Below are 18831 nucleotides of genomic sequence, written 5' to 3' on the forward strand. Positions count from 1 at the left end.
GCAGAGACAGAATCCAATGCATTTGAAGTTTCTACGTCAAAAGCTTTCCTAGAGTGTTCTAGCGTTGGACCAGACTTTTATAAGAGTAGGAAATATTGAGGACGAGCATGAGGAAGAAGCCTGGTGTTCTGAACCTGACGCCTTGGAAGGATTGAGGCCATTACAACCGAACGGTTTTTGGCCAAACCGCCCAGATGTTTCTGCCTCAACGACCTGGCCGCAGCTGCAGCGCTGAGGACATTCGCGTATGATAATGGCATAAACGATGACATAAATCTGGTGGTTCCAGGAAGCCGTGTCCGTTCTGGTCCTCCAGACAGATCAACAGATTTGTTGTTGCTCTCCTCAGACCATGTCGCCTCCCTCACTTGGCATTATTTAAGAACCCAGCCACTCTGCATCTACACGGGCATGGCGCCCAAAAAACTCCGATCTGGGCTCAGAAATGGAAGCGCTTTAATCCCCGACTTCCTTGGCGCTGCTGTTGAGCCCACATCAGACAGCGTCTCTGCGGTCGGCGGCCGGCCGAGGGTGGGGCAGCTGCTGGGGGGAGCCGCAGGACGTTCTGTCCCTGGCACCCGCTGCGACTGCCCAAGATATCCCACAGTTCTCAGCCGCCCCGGCCTTTGTAACGCGGCCGAGAGCCAGAATGTTCTCCCCTTGCTGCGCAGCGAAGCCAGGCAGCTCGAATCAAGCGTCCCTTCGCTGCTTGTTTGCCTGCAGCGGACAGAACTCTGGTGCCTGGACTCGGGGATGCGTGCCAGCGATCACCCTGCCCATGCAGCGGAGGGGCTGCACATCAGCAGCCAGCACTTTCTGTATCCTGCACCCCTGAGAAACGCACCTCGCCCCAGGGCCAGCTTAAGTCACGAGGGAGGGAGTCCTGCCCCGACCACACAACCCCTAGCTCTCCGATGTAGCCAGTACATCGCAGCCTCGGCCCAGCAGAGGACGGGGTGGCTGGGCTGGAGGTTAGACTGGAGATCAGGCACTCATCAGGACGAGAGGAGGTGGAGAAGGAAAAGTTGATGAATAATAACTGCACGTCCTGCACGTGCAGTCACTCGTGCCTGTGCATGCTCACCATTGAGAGTCTGTTTAAAATAATCAAGATTTAATAAGAGCATATAAAAAGTATTTACTCTCCCCCCCCACCCCCCCCACCCCCCCACCCCCCACCCCAAGTGTCTGGTATTGGGCAAGGAGAAGCTTATGGAAAATTGCCTGCAGGGATATGTTGACATCCAAAAATTCCAAAGATATAAAATAGGTCAATTTAGTGCGGGGGTGTGTGTGTGCGTGTGTGCGCGCATACACTTCCTTACAGCTGTTTAACCTTTAGATATAATGCTCAACACACTGCTGAAATCTTGAGGTGAAATGATCAAATAATTGCTGTCCTCTTTTGGCTTTTTCTATCAGCAGGATAAAGTAGACCGAACTCCTAGTCACAGACCAGCAGATCTAATTGGGTCAAGTTTCCAGCCAACAGCCAATCGGAACTCTCCCAACCACCAAGGTTAGTGCTATTCATTGGTTCTGTAGATGTTCATGAGCTGTTCATGAAAATGGGCACAATTCCAATTCCACCGGCAGAATGTCAGACTTTTGGAGAGTGTATGATCATGCCAGTCAACGCAGATCACTCACTAGCTGTGTGTGTGTGTGTGTGTGTGTGTGTGTGTGTGTGTGCGCGTGTGTGTGTGCCTTTTTTTTGTAGTTTGGAACTTGCTTATTAAGTCCAACCAATTGGCAGTTCAAATACTTCATTTGTAAAGACACAGGGTGCCGCACTCATTAAGACCCCAGTCTAACAGTGCCACACAAAATAACATTCCAGGCCATGATAATCGGAGCATGAGATTTAAGCACAGCATTACTTCATCAGCGTGTGTGTGTGTGTGTGTGTGTGTGTGTGTGTGTGTGTGTTCAGCATGGGGTGCACTGTGCAAGTGCTTTTCTTTCTCTTTTTTTAAGAAATGGTGGTGTAATCACTGCAATAAGTGGAGCAGAAAGGTACAGTGTATTTGCTGAGCTCTTGATATTTACTGAAGGAAAAGAGCACAAATAAGTGCTTGATTGTCCCCTACATGACAGTGACTTCGGAAATATTTAGTCTTTAGCCTGCTTGAATCTGTAAGTGGCTCTTGTTCGTGTATTATTTTGTATGCTGAAACAACAAAGTCAGAGTTCATGGGTGATCTTCCCAAATTTCATTATTTGTGTTTTTCTGAACAATCTATGAAATTTCAGGATGAAATTTATGACACATTTTGATCTACACATCTGTAATTAGCCTATTTATATTATGTCTTTACACCACCTAGCTTGCTTTGCAGTCGTCTGTAATTTCTGTCAGACTCCACTTGCTTAAAAACAGCCCAGATGTTGCCCTCACCGAATGCAACACTGGTTTGGACCGGTTTAAAGCCCTAGCCAAGAATCACTACTGGCACTTTGGTTTCTGGCACTCAGTCCAGTGCAGATTGCCTGCGTTTACCAGGGTATGCTGACCTTTTTAAATCTGTCTCCTGCGGTGACCATTCAGGCAGATGATCGCTGCCTGGCCAAAGTCCACAAGGGTAGATCAGCAAATAATGGAGTTCCCCACAGAGCAGAGCCCACAAGACCAGAAAATTAGGAATCCTGCGCGGAGCACAATGGGCAATGGGAGGAAATGCTGAGGTTTTCCCCAGAGGATGATTTGGATCATTTCAACTCCAGATCTCCGATTCCTGGGTTTAGTGATCGCTGATTGTTAATACGTGCCGTAGAAGATTGCAATTCCAGGTCGTTTTCCACCCTCCATTTACTTAGGAGTGAGGCGCAAGTCAAACATTTATTCAGCAGCTGCGTTAACTGTTGAATAAACTACTAGCGAATAGGAAATTCCAAAAGCAGAAACTGGATATGAGTTTCCAAGAATGTTTCCTGGATGTTCTGATATACAGAGTCCTAGTCCAGTTCTGCCGGTCGAACCTGAGCAGACAATGCACCCAGCTGCCTTTTCCTAAATCTAGCCCTGTCCTTTGCTCTTTTATTCTGCCTGGTCCTCCGGCCTGGAGTTATTCCATTCCTTTATCTGTGGCTCTCTGTGTTCGTCTGATCCAACTCGGCTTGCGGATCATCGGGATCCAGCATATTCCACACATCAAAGGGACGCTTTTGGTCGGCGGCCAGGCCGAATTTCAAGATGGAGGATGTATATGAAGGGTGGTGATGAACTGAGTGTTTGCAGAAACCCTTTGTCAGTGTAATCCTAATTGGGCTTTGATGTTTCCACCTCATTTGATTTACCGTTTCAGTTTCTTTGTTGCTGCCGCCCTCCCCCCCCAATTGTCCAATTGTTTACATTGTTTACATTATTACATAATTCTGTTTACATTATGTACAGTACACTGGAGCCCCACTGTGAAGTGCAGTACTGTGGGTCTGGATGAAAACAGCGTGGACTCTCTCTCTCTCTCTCGTTTGCTTGCCCCTTGTTTTGGGGTGGAACCTGCCTCTCCCCAAGCCGTGGCGGGCGCCCCCACGTCCTCCGGCCCCGTGACCAGCTTGGCTCTGTGACCAGCAGAGCCCTGGTGCTGAATGCGGTACAAACATTTCTTGAAAGGCGGAAAAAATGGTCTTTCTCTGTATAATATAAAACCATTTTCCCCCAGTAATCACTGTAAACCACTCACTCGGACTACACCTCCTAGTACGTGGCAGCATATGTAGCGTTGCTAATATATACCTTTGTGGTTTTGTTGTTGTTGTTGTTGTTTACTAAATCGGATCTTGCACGGATGTGTAGATGATGTGTGGCTGAAGCTAGTCAGAGCTGTCATCTACAGAGGAGATGCCTTTTGGAAAAACTTGACTTGGGGCATCCTGACTGGATTACCCTCCTCTTGCCTATCAGGCTGCTGACGTTAATGGTGTGCTATCAAGTACCAGACCCTTGCTGTGTTCCTCAGGGTCGTATTTTAGGGCCTTTGTTATTGGTGTTCGTGTTCCAGTACATTGGCCAATGAACAAAGCTTATTTCCAGTACACTGATCATTGGTCATGTAACGTGCAGGGCTAGTAAGAAAGAAATGTGCAATTAACTTACAGCTTTTATATAACAAATTGCACCAATGTAAAGTCAAAGCTATGTAGTATATAATCTAGAGAAAATTGATAAACCTGTTTAGGTATAAATTAACTAAAATTAAATAAATTAGCCGCTGGAGGTGCCTGCCCAGTTACTCCAATCTGATTCTCTGTGCACTGGGAAAGACAAGCAATCAAGCACATAGTGTAGTTACCTAACTGTAAAAGATAGCAGAGTCAGTAATTGGGTTGATTTCTGCCCAGTTACTAAGATGGATGTTCCAATCCAGAACAGCAATGCTGTTTCAAGTCTTTATTTTTAGACAATTTGTTTGTTCAGCCTCAGTCCTGACATTTCTCATTAACTTGACATCCGTACAGACATCTGCAAGGCTGTCGGGTAGTTCTGCTCGCTGCCCCGCTAGGAGTGTAGTCTTCGGAGTCTTTGGGCTTCCTTTTTGTGTCAGGGCGCCTGCGCGAGGAGTCGCCGCCGCTCGATCCTGCAAGGCCGCCAGCCATTCCTGAATGCCCCTGTGGACTGCAGCTTTTCCAGCTGGTGCCTTAGAGCGGAGGACTGTTTATGGAGGACCCGCGTCCAATCCGATTTGGCTGTCCTCTGCACTTACGGCTTATGCTGATGTGAACCTCGACACGGGGCCGGCGGGTAGACAGCCTCTGCCTACAACTCGTGCTGGCCCCGGGCTGTTAGACTGGCCAATCGGTCTTCAAGGCGAAGCCTTCTGGCCTGAGTGTCACCTCACGCTTTCATGGAATGCGTTTTGCATGTTTTGCCTTGGCTGGGGCCAGTATGTCGGCTTGTTCCAATCTACATCCGTGCGGTGCGCAGATTTCTTGCTCGCCCTTGCGTGCCTTGGAGACAGTCAAAGTGTCCAGTTCCGTTTGATGGCTGCTAGTACATCCCCTAAGGCTTCGTTTTTTACGCACTGGATGGCCCCATCGTTTGAGTCTGCCGTAAACTTCTCGGATGCCAGAGGGTACTGCAGCTGACCCCATCCTCTGCACGACCGCGCTGGAATAATTAGTGGACCCTGTGGTCCCACCAGACGGTTTTTGACCCTTCCTGAAGCGCTGCTCCCCTGCATGCACAGCAGTCACATCGAAACATGCTTGGCCCTACCAGCACTCGCTGATCCCAATCGAAGATGGAGAAGCCGTCGTTTTCTTTAGCAGTAACTTTGCTCCTCTGCTGTAATTGAGGCGATTCTACTTCCTATTCTGAGCTCGTGCCAGGTCACATGACTGGTCACTAACTAGTGACACTGCACTTTCAGTCAAGAGCACCAGCATAGTGCATTAAAGGGTGTTCTTTAAAAATGTAAAGCAAAGTAAGACTACCAAAAAGCCTCTTTGCTCTGTTCTCTTCTTTCCCCCCTGGGAAAATCACATTTATCAGCACTCCATTAAACACACAGTACTTGTCTTTGCTGTGGTATAGTTATATGAAGGCTTTGGAATTTATGACTAGTGCAGTATTGCTCTCTGGGAAATTTGCATGTATGCTAGTAACTGGCAGTGATTTTAAAGGAAAAATATTTATTTAGCCAAATCTGAGTGGCACTGCCATTAAATACATGGGTGCTGTAAACACACCCCCATATATGGGTCGGGGAGGGGGGGAGGTGTTGTCCTAATACTTTGAAAATAGTTCTGTTTTCTTTTTACACGCTTTAATGGGTAATGCGATATCAGCCGTTGTCTGCTTACATCAGATGCAGTTGCTAAGCCCTTGGCTTGTTGCCTGTGTATGTCATCAAAATGAAGCGTGTCATATGTTTGTGTGACATCACAAGTTTTCCAGAAGGGTGGAGTGTCCCGGTGTTCCAGGAACCGTAGTCCCCTTCATGGCCTGCTCACATCCCTCATATCCGTTCTTCAGAGAGTGATTCATTATGTGCGGAGCTATGGGTCGCTGACTGCCCTGAGACTGTCCTGCTCAGTAACTGTGTGCTTTTTCAGATGCTATAGGGGATTTTTAAGCATTATAATGGAACCTACAAATAAATGAGCACTACTGACCATATACTGGGCCACAAGAACCTTAGTTTTCAGGACAAATGTGTTTTTTAAGACATTTTAACATTTTTTGTTTCCTCATATTTGATGTCCTATCTGTTATGTAGTGCAGTCTGTTTTAAGATCTGTTGGGTATGCACCCTCTGCCTGCTGCCATGGAAACAACATCCTGGTGTGGTCCACGTACGGTCTGATGCCACGTAGTTTGTTAGCTGTCCTGCTGGCCTTTAATAAATTCATGGGTGAAAGTGCGAGGTGAAAGGATTACCGTTTAACTCGACAGCGATTTCTTATTAATTTGCGACCTATAGAGTATCCGCGTTGGGTGTAGTAAACGGGCGTGCGTTGTGGTGAATAATGGAGAAAACGACTATGGTCCTGCTTCCGTTTTCAAGTGGATGAGAAGGTTAAATCTTTGGCTACCTCTCCTGGAGAAAGGTGGAAGTGCAGTGTTTATAAGAGCTCATAGACACAACTGTAAAATACTCTTGACGTGATTAATAGATCTTGGTGAGAATGTCGTTACAGTATCACCCAACTGCATATTGTAGTAGTCGTTACTCTTTCTAAATCTACTTTAAATTCTCATTTATTCTTCATATTTCTTAAATAAAATTGAATGTCAGTTTCTCTGCAAGTGATCTCTCACACAGTCATAATGCCACTAATAGTGCATGTATCTCTCTCTCCCCCAACCTCAACCAGAAGATGATGTGGATCTGGAGGCGCTGGTCAATGATATGAACTCTTCGTTTGAGAACCTCTACTCCAGCGTGCAGTGTGAGTCAACCCCGCTGCTGCACAACGGGCAGCTACACCGGCTTGGTGAGACGCACGCCCCCACGCACGCCCCCAACCTCGGCCAGCAAACCTCACCCCACCACAGGCTGCACCGCTCCCAACCCATGCACATCCTCGCTGTCAGGTAACACACACACAAGCACACACACAAATACACGGACCACACAAATGTGCTTACGCGCGCACGCACAAACACATATACACAAACCACACAAATGCGAATACTCACACAATTAAGTGAACACCTTTGTGTCTCATGGTTCTTTCCAGAACAGCATTGACAAAATAATTGCTCACATAAGTCTTCTTCCCTCAGGCCACAGCAGTCTTACACACACACACACACACACACACGAGCGCATCTAATCGAACCGAGCTGAACGACTGTTGGACTAACCAGTTCGCTGGCTTTCTTCTGTTTGTGCTCTCAAGCGTGGCAGGCCGGCTCTGCAGGGTTGTGGAAGCATGCTCTGCACCATCAGCTTGAAACTGTGCACCCTCGCCTGATCTTTCAGAGCGCACGGTGTTAAGAAGCCCGTGAGTCAGGGGAAGACTCTCAGTTTGCGCAGGCCGATGTGAGCGACAGCTCGGTGCACATGCACCTGCTGGCCTGGCCTGTTCGATGATGCTGCTGGCAACAATCATTTAAGGGCGTCCAGTTTCACTCCTCGCTCGGGTCAGAACAAGTACACAAGGCGCTTTGTAGATGTGTCTGACAGGTTGTTGTCGAATGTTCGCTGCAGTTAAGCCAGGAAGACAGGGTGTGTTTTTTTTGTTGTTGTTGTTTTGTTTTCTTTTTCTTTTTCTTCCTGTGATTTTAAGAAAACGTTACATGAGGTGTCAGACTCCCCCTTTTTTTGGGGGGGGGGCTTGTCTGCATAGCTTGTACAGATGTGTGCGTTCCAGTATGGTTCCAACACATCCTCGGAAATCGTGCTCTGGACCCTGGGCTGGGTGACGACTTTACCAGCGCTTTGCTATAGAGTTGGGCTACAGGTCAGGTAGCGTGTGTACATGTCCAATTCAGGAGATCTCCCATAACTCCCTACATGGCACCAGGGCCAAAGCTTGTTTCAGACAGGTGTATAATAGCCAGCCACACCCATGAACTCTGTGTCTGTGTGTGCTCGCGCACGTGCACACACTTGTGTAACTATGCGACAGTGATTTGCGCATGCTGTATGTAATTTGTTTACTATTGTTATTATTACAATGCAACATTCTCTCAGCAAGGCACAGTGTTCCACTGCACACTCACACAGGCGTGTAAATTTGTCCAGCTCTGACGCGTGGTTTTGTTGTTTCAAGAACGCGTAACGTTCCAGGATGCTTCTAGAACAGGGGGAGCTAGGAGGGCCAACTCCAGATGGGCAGCCAATACCATGGAGGGTCCACTCACCCAATAATCACTTCAGTTCAATATGCCGGTATCTCTGCTGACCAATAGAACGTTCAGTTCATTTCTCGTCATCGTAATTCCCATCGGTCCCACTACAGATCTTAAAGTTTTGGTCCCAGTGACTTATCTTTCCAAAGTACTTGCAGTACAGCAGATTGATCCCAAAGTCCATGTCAGTAGACTGTACCTCATTTAAAATTGTCATGTTCCAACAGCCTGTCAATTTTCAGCATGCTTGCAAATTCTACACATTGATGATCAGCAGGTCAGCGTGACTGACAGGAAATGTGGTCACTCTTCCGTTACTCTTAAATGTAATACCTATTGCCATAGTTACTCCTCAGCCCACCAAGAGCATAGCTGTTGGAACAAGCTAGCTAGAACGTGGACTTCTTTTCACCTTCTGGAAACGAATTTGGTTTTTGCTTGATGTAATTTTCCACTGCAAATCATCCAGTGTTCACTGATACAAAAACAAACAAACCCCAAAACGTTTTATTTTCCATACAGGGTGGAAGGTGTGCCCCTGCCGAGAAAGCCATGCAGGGCATGTATGCATTGCGAGGAACAGGTATACGTTGAAGGACCTCTCGCAGAAAGCGGTCTCGTTATTTGGACCACCTTAGTGTGTCCCCCGCATACATGCGACTGTACACTTCTCGTGCGGGTTTGATGCAGTGGCGTAAACGCATGCGCAGATGAATACGCTGTCAGGAGAAGCTGGTTTTTGTCGAGGTTGAGCAGGCTGTGCGGCGTCATCAGTAGAAGGAAGCGTGTTTCTGCAGGACCATCAGCCACAATCGTGTAATGAAGTATATGTGTTATGCTGGAGATGCATTGCAACCCCTTTCTCTCTCTCCCTCTCTCCTTCTGCAGGAGGCTGCAGGAGCAGCAGTACCGGACCTCCTCTTTGCCAGCCATCCCTAACCCCTTCCCCGAGCTCTGCAGTCCGGCTGGCTCACCCACCCTCTGTCCAGGCTCCCTACCACCCAGCGAACCCTCGGACAAATCCGTAAGTAGCCCGCTCCTCTTGGCCCCGCTCAGGGATATCCTGAGTTGAGGAGCAAGGTGCGGCTCTGCAGGCAGCAGTTATCTGCTGGTGTTTGACTGTGGGTCCACAAACTGCTGTGTGTGTGTGTGTGTGTGTGTGTGTGTGTGCGTGCGTGTGCGTGCGTGTGCGTGCGTGCGTGTGAGTATCAGTGGGTGGGTGTATATTTCGTGTGGGTATGGGTGTGTGTGTCCGTGCGTGCACTTGTCTGTATTTAAATGCTCATTTCAAACATGAGTGGGTGAGGGTGGGTGTATGTCTTTTATTATATGCTCATTTCTTACCTCCGTGTGTGTGCATCTGTCTGTCTTCATATGCTCATACGCATCTGTGTGTGCATGTGCACATATGCACTTTCTACCCACCCCAAATCGTCTCCACATGGAATTTGGAGTTCTTGGTTTAAACTGTCCCGTGGATATGATTGATAAGTGAGACCTTGTGAGTGTGGGCCGCTGGTTCTTGAGATGGGCACAACATGGGTTGTGTTCTTTTCTCAAAGTCATTTTCCAACAGCTGGCATGCACACGTGGCGCACATCTCGTTTGTTCTGCACGCGAGACTTCCAGGATTCTGCTCGCGTTCCTCATCTTTCTGTCGTCGTCCCCGGGCGGGGACGCCCTGACCGAGGAAGAGACGGACAGTCTCCCCCACACTGGGTGTGTCCACACGTGTGAGCGGTGCGCGTTCAGCGCGAGGATGGCCCGGAGGCGAAGGGCTACGTTTGTACTTTTCAAGCTGCAGGTGGCTTTTCCCATAAAAACCTCCCCAACTTTCCACCGCCCTGACGTGCCCACCACACCCAGAACTCCACCATCGCACTACTGTAGCCCCATCTTCACCTGCTGCGCTCTCTCGCTCTCGCTCTCTTTCTATCACTTTTATTCTTCTATATAGGAAACTTGCAGTACCTGGGCTCCCTGATATGTTAGAATCCACACGATACATATTGTGTTTTGTGCTCTACATGGTAAGTGAGCAGATACTTGCACTTTACACTTCAGATTTCAGTTTAGTTTAGTTTTTTTTCCCCACTACTCTTACTTATGCACCCACTGTAGGGAAACCACCTAGTCATTCTCCCTTGCTTCCCCTGGACTTGTTCTGTGGGTGTGAGTTTGTGTCTGTGTAGCTCTGCGCGCTCGCGTGCCGTTTAATCCGTTTAAAGCTTTCACTGACCTCAGTCTGCGGCTATGAAAGAATGATGCAGGAGCAAAGGGATGAGCAATATCCGTAATAACATCTCGCGCACCCTCGCCCTGCACCAGGATGAGGTAAGCGGCTGGAAATAGTCCCGATCCACCCGTCTCTCCGCGCAGGGGGCCGTCGGGCTTCTTTGTGCCCACGCTGGCCTGCTCTGAGCGGGGCAAGCCACATGGCTCCGGGCCCTTTCTCGTTGCTGGTCCGGACATCCTTCTAAAAAACGGCAAGTGGTGCGACTCAGCCCGGGATCCTGATCGGGTCGAGAGAGGGCATTAGTACCTGTGTCGGGAAGTGTGGCCCAGTTCTCTGCTGGGATCCGGGTGGAGTGGCACAGTTCTGATCAGCAGGCTTGCAGCTCAGCTTGCAGGCACTGCTCTTGCTGTTTGCTGTGTGGTTACGGTGATGAGCTCCATGTCATTCTGAAACTCCACGTCCAAACTGACACGGGCAGCAGTTCAGAGGTTGACCAACTTGTTATGCACGTCCTGTGAAGATCAAGGCATTTAGCAGATATGCCACGAGTTTTGGATGTTTAGGAATTGGTGACTCTATAAACACCTTTAAGCTGCTGCTATTGTTACTGTCAAAGCTCTGAGCAGACCCACTTTTGCAAAGCCGTTAATCCTCCACCTACGCTTGTATTGCTGTACACGTTTGCTGAACATTGCTGCAGGCGCCAGCCCAAACAGCAGAGACTGAACCTTTCACTCGCTGAAGGCTTTGCTTGTATTACCTGACTTGACTCTGCTCGTCTGCTTCCCGCTTGTGACATCTCACGAGAACCTGACGCTCCTCCCACCCCCGACTCGCAGGGATCCAAGCATGGAATTATGTCCTGTCCTTCTGTTTTAGTGGGAGTATTTGGATTTGGAATGTGTTTGTATGGCTTTGCTGGAGCAGATATGGCACGTGTCCCATAGTTTGCAGGACCCTGTCACGTTGAGAGCTTTGAGGTCCTGACGTCCCAGCGCTGTCCACGTCCAGCTAGCGGATGGCCGTAGCCGTAACCACAAAAACTCCGCAACGGGGCAGTGCGTGGGGCAGAGCTACTGTTAGCTGCAGGCCAGGCCACATCTCCATGGTCAGAGAGCCATTTTCTCCCTAGGGCTGCCGAACACGCACTGACCTACCCGGATTACTCATTTCAGGCCACTGCTGGCCTAGCGTGTGCTAATACTGCACTGACAAGCATACTCGAGCATGCTCTCTATAAACCGGGATTGTCGCAGGGCAACCTCGTGACCCATGACCTCTCCCTGTGAATGGTGCAGGGAGCTCGTATAGCTTCACAGGCACTAGTATGGACAGTAAGGCCCCATCCAAGAGCACTGTCCTAATGACCAGGAGAATAGCTAGACTTCAATGCCACACTAACGCACACTAACCCTGGTCGCCAGCAGCAGAGCACAGACGTAAAACAAACTAGGAGAGAGGAAGAGGAGGAAGAAGGAGAACACTGACCGCTGCCTGAACTCAGCGGCTCCCTAGGGCTGCCTCTTTCTGAAGGTCCAGAGCAAGCCTCTGCAGCTCGGTCCGTGACGCCGACGTCTTTCTCCAGCTCGCGATCTGCCTGCTTTGGGATATCCAGTCTCCTCCCAGCTCCGGCGGCCGCCTCATCTCAACTCGCGTGATGCTGAACTTGGTGACGGAAGAGCTTTCTCAGTGAGAGAGCCGCCACTATAATTCCCGTCGTCCTCCTTATTAGAGCACAGTCTCATTTAACACATGGCGCCCTGTCATTATACACACTGGACGGGCTCCACAGTATCATTAGTTAAACAAATCTCCAAACCGGTTGGCTGACTTGTCAGGAAGGTGTGCTTTCTTTCACTGCCGTTTTGACACTGAGCCGTTGCGTGATGCACCTCGCCCTTTTAATTAATGTTGTTTGCTTCTCAACAGGAAGCTGACGTGACACGGTCATTTTTCGGTCAGTATTATCATTTTTAAGATGACGTCTTTCCCTTTTTTAACGACCGGGAGCTTATGTGTTGTCTCTTGCGGCAAAGCCAGTTTTCTGTGTGCGCTCTCTGTGAGCTGGAGTTGCTGCGATTCGGGGTGCTGGGCAGGGGGGGTTTGGGGGGGGGGGGGAGCAGCACGGTGGCACCTGTCCCAAATCGATTTGTGTGCTGAAAGCATATGATGTCATCCATGGTGGGCGCTTGGCGGTGATCCCCAACAGACAATGATCCGCCGCAGGTCTCCAAGCGGCCCCTCCCCCGCAGACCGCAGAGGACGTCGTTAAAGCGGCCACTCTTTCTCGGGGAGAAACGTTTGGCTTCGTCTCGGTCGGGAGCCCCCGGGGCAAAGAGGTCAGCGATTCCACAGCGGATCGTATGGGTCAGCGTGAGTGGCAAACTGGGGGTGGGGGGCGTTGGGTGGGGAGGGTTGGGGGCGGGTTTGGGTGAGGTGGGGGAGGAGGGTGGTCAGTTCAAGGGAAAACACCATAACTCAGGAATTTCTCCATGCTCACAGATGTCCCATGTGGTCTGTATGTGCAGCCACAGTGCAGTGCATGCTGGGAAGAATGGGAAGCAGGAGATGAACGGAGCTATTTGAATTGCCAGCATTTTAGATACAGTGGTACTGTTCTGCTGTGGTTAAAATTATTACTCTTATTATTGTCAATAATAATAATAATGATAACAAAAATAATGATAATAAGGCTAGTCTATTTGTCAAGGACTTTTCTTACCCAGTGACAAAGTGCTTTATGCAGACATAGAATAATTTAAATACTAAAGCTCATGGGATCCGTCACCGCACAAACACTTTTGCCAAAAAGGAATAAAAACCTACATAAAACAATTCAAGTAAAATTAAATACAGTTGACTGTAAAAACAATATTACAAATGGATTTTAAAAGGAAATGACAGTAAAAGAAAAAAAATGGAAACAGAAAATGAAAGTTAATTTAACTACGATTTAATGAAATATGAATATAAATATATGTGCTCATAAAATCAGTGATGGAGAATAGCAATGCAAATCTGTCGCAAAGAACCAAGCCCATTGTCTTGGGCCTGAGCGAATTAGATTTTTATTTTATTTTTTTAGATTTCTAGCCGCTGGAGCCTTTTGTTGTTCCGTCTTAGAGCTGTGCAGACGTTGCTGCGTTAAATGTTGCTTCTCTGTACTTTAATGTTCACCTTGGGATGATTTACTGATGAGCTCCCAGTGAAGTAGGAGGCCTGCCTGGATTGTATTTTGAGCGTGTCGGATAAGTCAATTCTATAACACACTGGAAGCTAATGTAAGAATTTAAAAATTAGGCTGAATTACAATAGAAATAATTGGTTTAATAATAAAGATTTATTGAAATGCACAAGGAAGTAAAATAAAAAATAAAACAGTTATCACATGGTTGGAGTTATATATCACTGCTTGAATTTGTCTCTTTCGTTTTTCCTCTTTCTGTCAGTATGTTTCGTATCCTATTTTCCTGTCCCAGAGCATGGTTGGTGTGTTGGTTTTTTGTTGTAATAATCGTCTCTAGCACTAAAGTTAGAGTGTGGTGACCCCGATTACGACGACGATGACGATGGAGTTGCTGCCGCATCTCCGGATAACCTTGTCGTAGCGGCCGATCTGGGTGCCAGAGTCTTGTGAGCAGTTTCGTGAAGCAAGCTCAGCGCTTTCGGTCTACCAGGGACTGTACCGGCTGCCGTGAGACAGCAGGCTATTTTGGGCTGCGGATAATCACATGCTTGCCTCTGGGATGTCTCCCATCTCAGCTGCTGTGTTCGGAACAGGCAGAGCAGCGCCTCTACGCGCCTTTGCCCGGTGTCGAGGGTTTAAAACGCTGTGCGTGGCCAAACTGCCCGCTACACAGCCGGGAACATAGCGGTCGCCCTTTGGGTATCTGCGCTCCGTTTATCCGACCTTAAACTTTCCCTCGGTCCGACGCAGTTTAATCTTCGTCTCGTCTGTCAGCGTTGCTGCCCCGGAACGATAAGGGCGTTCTTTAGAAAAGCACCAACGTGGCCCTCTGTGTTGTGTGGTCTTCTATGTGCATTGTTATTTCTGAAGATGCCAGTGCCCTTGCTTTTTAACAACATTCCAGTCGTTTTTTATTGTGTCTTGTCTTGTCCTCGATCAAGGTTTCTTTACGTGGAAATCAATTAGAAGCCAGTAAATGCAAACAGCATCTGGAACATGTATGATGATCAAGATCAGAAGCACCAGACTGTCATGGGGGGGTGGGGGGAAGAATGTTTTATGGTAGTCCTTTTTCCTAATGAAAACCATCGAGGGCAGAGGGATTGTATATGAATAAAGGCCCTGTGCTGTTCAGATGCTTTTGTGTTCGAGTCTATACATCTAATGTAGATTGTCATGATTTTCATGAATGCTGATAGATACTATAAAAGGTTGTTCTGTGTGTGGGTTTTTTTTTTAAGTAGTTATGTCTGACTGAGGCCCATTATAGGGTCTGAGGCCCTCTGTGAGCTTGCCTGAACATTTCAAATCCAATTTGACACAACAATTATACAACAAGGAGTGACTGATTCTCATCTGCTGAGTCGGCCCGGTTATCCGGGCAAACGCTGCGCTACAGAGGCTAACCTGGAAGTGCAGTGGAGGGAATCGGAACTGGCCTCGGGTTTCGGGAGCCGTCCAACTGTCCCCGCTCTGGTTTTGTCTGGGCATCTCATTACTGACCCCGCCAAGCCTTACCGCCGTGCCCCATCATGATGGAGCAGGACGGTCATTAAAGATGCTCTTGAAAGGTACAAAGAGGGGTGAGCTGCATGGCACGGTTCTGACCAGTGGGTGATTCTTCGGAGCCAAGTGAAGGGTGGACTGCAAAAGGTATTCTTTCGTTCTCGGAGAATAAACCTGGGTCCTTCGTATTTTTAGCTTTGGAAGTCTGGCCAGGTTTGGAAGTCTGGCTGTAGTTCTCGCAGGGCTCTTTGAACCCACGCTTAGCCTTTCAAAGAGTATGGACCCGTTTGAATTGCGAACGAGACCTCTGAGTGTCGGCACTGTTTTTGCTTGCTCAGATGTTTTACGTTCTGATGGTTAATGACTGCTAGAGCCCACGTTATTACAGTATGTCTTTCTCATTGTTCTTTGATTTTCTCTCTAGTTGTCGTATGAAGACAAGTCTTTTTAAATTTGATTTTAAGCTTCCTTTGAATTCAGGTCAAACTTTAGATGACCTGAGATGCTTGCGTGGAAGAAAAAAAAACCTTCATCTTTGGTTGTAAACCAAAGAATTGGAATGAATCCTTGGTCCCTACAATGTTATACAACTTGCTTCTGAAGAAAACGGGGTCTCTCAACTTCTTGTAACCGTGGCCGACCTCATAGTTTGTAAAGAGTGATCAGGAGGCTTGTCACGGCGAGATGCACAGGCCTGAAGACCTAAATCTCTCTCAGGAAATGAACAGAAAAGAATCCAAAAGTACTGAAACGCTGAAGTAGAGGTCTCGGAGTCAGGCATGAAACCTTCCTAACCAAAAACTCCAGGCCTCGCCTGCGTTAGCAGGGAAGCCCAAACAGGCTTGGGTTAAGTCGCCGGAGGGGATTCCGTGGAAAGTGGAGATAAGTCTCCTGCAACGTCAGCCCAGAGGCATGAGCTGAAACAGGAAAGAAGAAATTTGGCTCCTGGGAGTTGAGGCAACGGGTCTGAGTCTGGCATCAGAATTTAATACTTAAACTTCGCTTCCAAGTCACTCGTAAAAGGCTGTAGGGGGACAACTGTAAGAAGTTTATCATTTTGGCTTATGGTTTTTTCTTTTTATAGGTTAAAGCTCATGAGCAGATCGAAATTAAAGTTACATATAGTAGAACTATGAGCTACTTCATAGTAAGTAAAAAAATAAATAAATTATTGGCCTACAAACCTGCTTTCTAATGGGGTTTATGCTTTTCACATATTCTTAGTTTTTACCATCTGTTGAATTCTCCAACCCCCACAACAATCTTTTCTCATTTAAACACTGAACACACAAAAGGCCTGTCTATTTTGGTTTGTTTATAATTAATTCATTTCCTGTGACGTAGTTCTACCATAAACTGTTTTTCCTTTCTATAAACCACATTGACTCACATTAAATGGCTTGAAATTATTTAGTTAATTACATTTTTGCTTTAGTTAATCTATTTCTATTTACCAATTTAGCTTTAGCTAATAAACACTGAAGCTGACCTTACATCAGTCTACAGTTTCACACTGGTTTTGATGTTTAAAAATTATTATTATTATTAAATACTAATTTACTGACTTATTTAACCTACCCCTATCTGTGTAAATATTTTGTAGTCTGATCACAAAATAAACAATGTAATGATTTTGAAACTTAAATGTTTGTTCAATCTTGTTCAGTAATAGGAGTGTCAACACAAACTTCACATGTATGTTCCCAAATACTCATATTGAAACACTTGCACAGTTCAGGGTTTGACTCAATAGGCCATTTTAAATGAGCAAATGTTGTGCTTTCTAGTTCTGGTTTATCCGCCATTTAAAAATGACTAACCCACGACTATTAGAAGTCTAGCTAAGTCTGGTCTGGGATCAGTTGAGAACCAATACTGTGGCTGAGGACTGGCTGGTCTATACACCTTTTACACAGTGTCACTGTTTACACACTCAGTTTCATAATTCTAGATGGGTGGGGGAAAATCTTTCCAAAATTACAAGGCCCAGACTTTGGTGTAGTGTAAGAATGCTGCCTCTTTAGCGGGGGAGTGAGGTTCAGTCCCCATTCTGGCATGTGTACCGCGCTATTCCACTAAGTGCCCCTGGATAAGACTTGTAACACTACATTCAATTACCTTTGTAATATGACCGAAATTGTATGCCGTTCTGGATAGATCTGCCAAATGCATAAATGTAAACTGTCTGCTGATTTCATTAATGGCTTAATGGTAGTGATGATGGTGATAAACAACTCTTCCTTGGAGCTGTATGGACACCAAGCAGTCTCTGTCATTATGTTGTCCTCTGCTATTCAGGACCATATGATACAGGTTCATGTTATGTGCAGGAAAAGAAGCCCAGCAGAAACCTGTCCCAACTCTTGAGTAGAGTATGTCTACTTATAGCTAAAGAACAGCTCAAGTCTCAATTATTTAAAAAACAAACAAACAAAAAAAACACTAAAACTGCTACTCTTACCGATAATAAGAACAGGAAGCTTCACAGTTTTTTTTTTGTTTCTTTGTTTTTGTTTTTCCCCTGAAAATGTTTAAAAATGAAAACTTTGCATTTTTTAATTGGTAGTTATTCATAGCCACAACATGGAAAAATACACAATAGCTAGATATATCACTTTATGGATGCCATCTTGGGAAATTCTGAGTGCTTTCTCAGTGTGCCATCTCTGTGGTAACACTTTGTGCTATCCCAGTGGGCCGTTGTCGCGAGAACCGGCGCGTCTGTGGGCGAGATGTGCTTTTATGAGTAGGCGTCCCGTAAACAGGCGTCCTGTATGGGGGCAGGAGGACCGGCCAGGGTCAGGGCAGCTGTGCCCTCAGGCGTCTGTGGTCGGCACAGGCTGCCGAGGACCACATCTCAATCAGAGACTTTGAAGCGTCGCTAAATATGTGCCACTTTGTTAGGGGCCAGTAACAAGGCATGCTTAAGCCGGTACCTTCGAACATATTTGGCGTCTGAAGTCTCAGTGCCTTAAGTGTTAAAAGTCTCATCTGGAGTCCTAGTATCTTCTCAGTGAAACCAACCTGGCTGGTTTCAACCAAATCACCTTCACCTCTGAACTCATTTTTTTCTTCGTCTGCGTTCACTTGACATCTTGTTCCTTCTCTTCCAGAGTTGGAAATAAATTGAAATGCCTAACCCCCACCCGTCTGGGTGATGGAGTGGTGTGAGGAAGAGGGGTGGGGTAGCCAGCCAGCTGGAGCTCTGGAAAGTTAGCATGCTTTTAATGAGACTGCCCCAACAAACTTCCTTTTGCTGCCCCCACCCTCCCTCTCACGCTCTCTCTCTTCCCCCACCCCCATGACCAAATTCTTCCCCCCTTGAGGCAGTGAAAGAGCCTGAGTCATCCTTTCTTTCCAGCGCTGCAGTTTCGGGTGGTTACGGAGGTGCGTTTGCCCCGCAGTGACTGTGTCAGGGCTCTAGACCAGCTGCAGCCTCGCGATTGCAAGGAGATCCGTGAGTCAGTTCTGCAGAAACCCGCTGCTAGCAGTGAGGAGGGTCGAGTCACTTTGTGTCGGCCCTCGGTGGACTCGGCTGTTTCAGCGTGCGTGCACGTGTGGGAGCCTGGCTCCAGAGTTTTGCGACAGAGTGTCGGCCAAGGG

At 47.4% G+C, this 18831-nt stretch overlaps 1 protein-coding gene across 4 annotated transcripts in view; it reads left to right on the forward strand.

The window, feature by feature from the left end:
- grb10b (growth factor receptor-bound protein 10b) overlaps positions 1-18831 on the forward strand; it is a 52659-nt gene that overhangs the window by 20943 nt on the left and 12885 nt on the right. For 2 of the 4 annotated variants that reach the window (XM_027024768.2, XM_027024767.2), the window contains exons 3-5: positions 1423-1519; positions 6817-7036; positions 9188-9323. In XM_027024768.2, coding sequence (XP_026880569.2) covers positions 1423-1519; positions 6817-7036; positions 9188-9323 — 453 coding nt within the window. The remainder of the gene's footprint in view (positions 1-1422; positions 1520-6816; positions 7037-9187; positions 9324-18831) is intronic. The other 2 variants (XM_027024769.2, XM_027024770.2) reach the window with 2 other exon arrangements.

The sequence above is a fragment of the Electrophorus electricus genome, chromosome 10, assembly GCF_013358815.1.
Source record: "Electrophorus electricus isolate fEleEle1 chromosome 10, fEleEle1.pri, whole genome shotgun sequence".
In the NCBI taxonomy this organism is placed as follows: Eukaryota; Metazoa; Chordata; class Actinopteri; order Gymnotiformes; family Gymnotidae; genus Electrophorus; species Electrophorus electricus.